Here is a 6,976-nt window from a genome sequence, read left to right as displayed (position 1 = left end):
GAGGCCCACAGTTACTAGTCCAGAGTCCACAGCTCACTGGTGGCAGAATTGAGATACAAACATAGAATGTAAGCTTCTTGAGGGCAGGGACATCTCACTTTTCTATTTGCAGCCTTCAGCATCTAGGCAATGCCTGGAGTGCTAGGTGCTTAAGAAATGATTGCTGATAGATGCTGACTGCCTATCCCATGTTCCTTCCACTAAGTCTCACCTCACACCATCTAATAAGTCACCTGACCTTTCCCAGGAGGCCTTTATGAGACTAACAACTCCATCCATCAGAGGTGTCCTGGAGAACTAAGGACCCATAATTCCTGGCCTGCTCAAAAGAGGCAGCCTCAGCCTTTGAGCTCCAGGCTTAGGGATGGCCAGGAGTAGGCTTCATCCTTCATAGAAGCATTTGGCTGCATTATATCTGGGGAAAGATTGGATAAACCTACAGAAAAAGAGAGCAAAGAATTCTGGATGTGGTTAAATCCCAGGGCAGCAGGAATAGAGAGGAAGTCTTCTCTTTCTCTTCCTCCCAAGCACATTTACTTTTGCTCTAGAAGTGAACCAAATTCTTTAGGCAAAATATATGCTATACCATGTCTGGTCGCTACACATATAAGGCAATAAAAGTATAATCATACCTCACAGAGCCGTGAGTCACTTGTCCAGCCATACCAGCTTAGTCCAAAACACAATTAAGGAAGCATAAATAATGCAGACATCTAGGGATGAATGGTACCATAGTACAGCCTCAATAGACATTCCTTCACTCAGGACCTAACTACTCATAATTTGCACATAATATGAATAACTTTGGTTATATGGTTCTCTAGCTCATATTAAAAGTAGAGAAGCTCAGCAGTTTGAATTAAGCATATAGTCAGTGGGAAGAGGTGATAGTGGATACCTTCCAGTCAGGGAGGAGACAGAAAACTATAAAGAACAGATATAAGTCTCAAAGAGACCAGCAGATTGGTGAAGGGGTAAAAGGCTCCACATACTTCAGCAGCTCCTGAAGGCTTCCCTATGCTTGGGGAAGTATATTTAGTGTTCCTCAAAATGATCAGAGATTCAGAACTGAAAGGAACCTCTGAGGGCTCTCTTCTCTCCCCTATTTGAAGCATGAATTGTCATTTACTTCTCCATCCTCTTAAAATATCATCCCTCTAAAGAGGACAAACTCACTATCTTTTAGGGCAGCCCTTCTATTTTTAGACCGATCCTACCTGGCTCATCCAAAAGGCAAAAAAAGGTTATATTCTGTTCAGTCTCCTAGATTTAAAAAAAGAGAGATACATAACCTATTTTTAGAAAGATTTCCATCCACACTAATAAAAGATTAAAAAAAAAGTTTTGGTGCTTATAGGAATTAGGTCCGATTTTCTCTGGCAGCCTCCCTGACTATATGGGGTGCATGAGGCTGCAAGTGATGACGGCCCCGAGGAACGGGCTTCAGGATGCAGTTACTCCTTAATCTAGTCTCATCTCCGAGCCCTGAACCACAGCGTACAAGGCCCAGCCTGTGGATAATGATACCAAAGGGCAGAAAAATAAGCAAGAATCGCAGGTCTGAGGTTCAAGTCTCCGTCCTATTAATTCGTTATTTGACCCTGGGCAAGTCCCTTCCACTCTCAGGGCCTTGGCCAAAATGAGGAGGCTGGATTAGATGTTCTAAGGCTCTGTTCAGCTCTGGACCTTTTGCTTACAAAGCTCTAAGTCCTCAGGCTGCCATTAGAGTCTGGGAAATCTTAAAGAGCAAGAGCAATTAGGATATACACACATGTGCATTACATACACAGTGTACATATGTGTGCATGTATTGCATACATGTATATGCATTGTATACGTGTGTGTATACACACATATCTATATATGTGCTTGCTTATACATACCCATGGTGTGGGGGGGGGGGGAGAGAGAGAGAGAGAGAGAGGGGCAGGCAGCGTGGCTTACAAGGCTGGCCTTGGGTTCAGGAAAATCTGGGTTCAAGTATTTAAGGGCTGAAAAACCAGTAGCAAGTCATGTAACTTCTCAGGGCCCATCTGCATTTCTGGAGGGAGTTTCCACACCAATACTGCCCCTTCCCCATTGAAGTACCAAATCTAAAACAATAATAATAATGTACAATTATGTTACAAGAAACGAGACCCTCCATTAAGACAGGTGTGTCTGAGAAGGCAGGGAGGCACTGGCATACTGTGCCCTGGCAGTAGAACCCACTGAAAGGGGCCTAGCCTGATTTAGGAGGGAGAAAGTGATTTTCCTCCTCTGAAGCCTCTCTTAGGGACCCTAGAATCAGTCTGTAATGGTCCATGTCTGACACTCAGCTGAATTCAAGGAGGGAAGAAGTTCCTGGGCTGGGATCCATGGAACCCAAGGTTTGGGGATCTCAGGACAATCCAGCTCCATAGGAGTGATCACAAAGTCAAGAAAGCAGTTGAGTACTGGCTTTGCCACGAGCATTCTGTGTGATTTCTTAGTTTCCTCATCTACAAAATGGGTGATTGGATATGATTCTAAGATCCCTCCTAGGAGCCTAGTAAAAATTCTTTACATTTCTAGAATGCTTTAAGCTTTGCCATGCAAAAAAAAAAAATACCAAGCAGTGGATAATGGATAGTGAGCTGACTTTGGAGTAAGAAAAGAGTTCAAGTCTCAATTCTGACATGTATTATGTGTCCCTGGATACATCACTTCACCTAGAGCCCCAAATGACTCTTTTAAGAGTATAAAATGGAAAGATGCTCATTTGTATTGGTGGAGGTTTTCTTATCCGGAATTCCCTAGAGCAACATTCTCAAAGTGTAGGTCCATGACCAGAGGATACTCAGGAGATCCTTGATGTCTTTATAATAATACTAAGATATTATTAAGATACTCCTCGATTTTCCAACTCCATAGTGAGGTGAGGCCACATTTTCTTTACATACTTCAACCGAAACAACATATTGCAACAGATCAAATGTAGAAGCATATAGGAGAATACAGGTGTCATCTATAAAGCCAGACTTTAAAGAGATTTGCAAAAATATGTAAAATACTCCCACTCCTCTCACTCAATTTTATTTTGGAAAATAGAATTATTTTTCATTAAAATGTTATGTTCACATATAATGGGCTTATTCTATTTTAACTGAATTAATGACTTTTTAAAATATATGTTTCAATTTCTAATTCTTAAATTTTTGATAGATGTAACTCACATAAATAAAACTCTTTGGAGCCTTTGGTCATTTTTAAGAGAGTACAGGAGTCTTGAGACCAAAGAGTCTGAGAATGTCTGTACTGCAGAAACAGAATTTGACTACAGACAGAAAACACAGCTGAGGCTCAGAGGGCTGAAGTCACTTGACCATGGTCGCACTACTGGGATGTTGGAAGCAGATCCTGAGCTCAGGTGCCTGAACCCCCAGCTCCCTTTCAGCATTCTGGTTTCATGAAGGCTGCTCTCCTTAACTATTTGGGGGCGGGGGGGGGAATGGGGAGGTGCTTGTACATACAGGATATACTCAAACACCCTCTGTCCTAAGGGCCCTCCCAGCTCTGACATCCTGTGTTCTGAGGGCCCTCCCAGCTCTGACATCCTGGGTTCTAGGGGCCCTCCCAGCTCTGACATCCTGTGTTCCAAGGGCCCTCCCACCTCTGACATCCTGGGTTCTAAGGGCCCTCCCAGCTCAGACATTCTGTGTTCTAGTTGTCTCTTCCAGCCTGGATGTCCTATTAGTCTATTAAACAAAGACAAAAACTATCACATGCTCCAAAGTTGTGAAATTGAGAGCTAGACATAACCCAGTGATGGTGTCATAGCAGAGATCTGACCTTCAGGGCCTGCGACACATTCATGTTTTGTAATCTCCTCACTGGAGGCAAAGCTTTGTCGTTTGTGGGTGGGTTTGGATTTTGCTTCTGGTGAATGAGATAGAGAATCCAACTGGGTAATCCCAACTGGAACAACCAACAAGATGAGCCTGGTAACATGAACAATAGATCCTGGCATGGAACTTTGCCCTCTGTGTTTACAGAATGCGTCCACAACTATCACCTCATTTGATCTCCCACCTCCATGCATTTGCATTTCTCACGTCTAGAATGTTCTCCTTCCTAACCTCCATCTCTAGTAAACCCTTCACTCTTTTAAAGTCTCAGTTCAAATGCTACCTCCTGCAAGGGGCCCTTGTTATCAGTTGTTAGTGCTCTGACCTTGAAATCATTCACACACACACACACACACATACACACACATATTGAACAGCCTTATGCTATAGGCAGGGTAGATTCTTAGCAACCTTATTTTATCTTAGCAACAAGAAACTGTCTCTAAAAAGGGAAATGACTTGCTTAAGGTCATCCAGAGAGTCAATGCTGAACCGTAGCTCCAACCTCCATACCGCTGCCCATGTAAGGAGATGGCTCACCTCACGTTGGCTTGTGCTGTGGTCCCAGAAGCCATTCCCAAATTATCACAGGAAGAAGAGCAGGGCCTGACAAGGGGACGACCTTGGAGAGGACATCACTCTTTTTTTATGGCCAAGTTCTGGCCTGCTTGTTAAAGAGCTGGTCTTGTTGGCTGACCCAGCTGCCACAGGATCCCACTAAGCTCAGGACTACACTATCTCATCCAGGGCCTCTCTGCACTAGGAAAAAACTTCCTGCTCCGATCTAGACCTGAGAACTCAGCCCAACTCTCCAAGTGTAGGATGTCTGGGGCATGACTGACAGGCTGGTCTCTGGGCTTTTTGCTGGGATGCATGATTCTTTGAATCTTTCCTCCTCAAAATCCTCCAAAAAGTCATCTATCCCTGGAGCCTAAGTCACGTCTTGTGAGGCAGAAAATTGCATCACACCAAAGAAAGACCTTTGGATCTGAAACACAAGACCTCCAGGGGTCTTGATGCAGCCCCTGTAGGAGGACCTGCCTCCCTTCCCGACTGTCCTTTCCCATGTAGAGCTGTAGCAAATCACAGAAAGCCAGAGCAGGAAGGAACCTAAGAGATCATTGAGTGTGACCCTCTCACTTTACAGATGGAGAAACTGAGGCTTGAGAAACAAACACATTTCTCCAAATACACACACACACACACACACACAATGAATCCGTGGCACATCCAAGAAGAGAAACCAGGTAGGAACTAGGACCTTAGAGCTAGAAGGAAATTAAGAAATCATTTAGTCCACCACCACCCACCCATTTTACTGAGGGGAAAAAGGGAGGTCCAGAAAGGGTGTGGCACAACAGAAAGAGCTTCGGATTTGGAAAGAGGTTTTGGGTTTGAATCCAGCTTTATGATTTGTGACATATGTGAGCTTAGGCAGACCCTCTCCTCTCCTTGGACCTCAGTTTCCTCATCTGTAAAATGAGGAGGTTGGGCTCCCTGGTCTGTAAAGTCTCTCCCAGCTACCACCTTCAGTTATGGGACATTGTCCCAGGGTATGGGCCTCGTCCGGGCACCCTGAATGAAAGCTGCATCTCCTGATGCCCAGACCAGAGCACTTTGCACTGCCCCTCACGGCCTCGGGAAGCTCCAGTATCTGGTTTTCCTTGCTATGATCCGCTCCCCACTTCCGCCATTCCTGCTCCAGACAGAATCAGGGGGAGGGAAGTGAGAGTCCATCAACCATGAGGTTCCCAGTGAGTGAATCTAGGTTTTTGCTCAGAGAAAGCAATGGGCATCTGGCCCAGTAAACAAAGGGCAGCAGTGATGAGTTTCCAATCTGGTGTGTGACCTTGGGCAAGTCCCAAGACACCTCTTTGGGCCTTGCTTTGTGCATCTGTCAAATGGGGAGGGAGGACTGGGTGGGCAGAGTTAGGTATTTCCTTTCTAGCACTCTCCTGCCACATAGGTCGCTAACTCTCTGCATCTGTCTTCTTGAGTGAAGATTCAGACCCCAGGGGAAAGGGCTTGTGGAGGGGATGGCTTTGGTCCATCATTTACAGTCAGGGTCCTCCTCCTTTGGCAAGGGGGGGGGTTCCCTTCATTTCCCCAGTGGGCACAGCATCCTCCTTCCTGAGTCCATCAAGGCGCGCTACCCTCCGGAACTATTTCAATCCACAGAAAAGCTTGGGAGCCATCATGAGGGGGAATGAAGGCAGCTTGGGGCAGTTTGTTGGTGGGTCTGGCTCCAGGGATGCTCCCTTCTCCTTCCCCCTCTCCCTTCTCCCACCTGAGTCCCCTGGCCCCCGCAGACATGGACCATCCACCTCCTCCCTCCTCCCTTCCAAGGGATGGACACTCAGCCTCTAGCTTTCGCGCAGGTTGCTGTACTGAAGTTCAGTGTTGAACACTTCCTTGTAGAGAGGGGGAAAGAGACGAGCTGTTTCTGGGTGCAGGAGGCGGAAACATTCCAGTTTATCCAGGTGGAGGCGGCAGATAGCTTTCAACAGGGGCAGCTTGGAGATCAGCTACGCAGAAAGAAAGATGGAAGCCGTCAGGACAGATCAGGGATGGCCCAAATCCTGCCTTCCTGGGACAGCTGGGGAAGGGCAGAAGTGAGATCTGCGGGGCTCAAATCCGGCCTCCGACTTGGACTAGCTGAATGACCCTTGGCAAGAGCCTGATTTTCATTTCATCGCTGCCTGCCTCAGTTTCCTCAACTGTGAAACTTGTTTAATAATAGCACCTACCTCCCCAGACTGTTGTGAGCATCAAATGAGGTGTTTGTAAAACACCAAGTACAGTGCCTGGCACACAGTAGGCATTTAATAAGCGCTTATTTCCCTCCCTTCCCTCCTACTGGGCAGTTGTCAGGTCAGTCATACATACAGCATATCCCAACTCTCTCTCTCTCTCTCTCTGTCTCTGTCTCCTCTCTCTCTGTCTCTCTCTGTGTGTCTCTCTCTCATCTCTCTCTCTCTGTTTCTCTCTGTCTCTGTCTCTCTCCCATCTGTCTCTGTCTCTCTCTCTCTGTTTCTCTCTTTCTTCCTCTCTCTGTCTCTCTCAGTCTCTCTCTCTCTCTGTCTCTCTCTCTCTGTCTCTCTCTCTCTCTC

General features: G+C 46.2%; 1 protein-coding gene across 1 annotated transcript in view; it reads right to left on the bottom strand.

The window, feature by feature from the left end:
• Positions 1-347: 347 nt before the first annotated feature.
• The window catches only part of LOC138149255 (nuclear receptor ROR-beta-like), a 33,776-nt gene continuing 27,147 nt past the window's right edge, over positions 348-6,976 (bottom strand). The window contains exon 10 of the mRNA XM_069072297.1: positions 348-6,391. Within this exon, the coding sequence (XP_068928398.1) occupies positions 6,230-6,391 (162 nt within the window). The 3' untranslated portion in view covers positions 348-6,229. The remainder of the gene's footprint in view (positions 6,392-6,976) is intronic.

This window comes from Petaurus breviceps, unplaced genomic scaffold (assembly GCF_028583685.1).
Source record: "Petaurus breviceps papuanus isolate PSGF00001 unplaced genomic scaffold, PetGlider_PUasm1.0 108, whole genome shotgun sequence".
Taxonomy (NCBI): Eukaryota; Metazoa; Chordata; class Mammalia; order Diprotodontia; family Petauridae; genus Petaurus; species Petaurus breviceps.
Note: the sequence above shows the minus strand (reverse complement) of the source record. Positions and strands in the feature narration are given on the sequence as shown.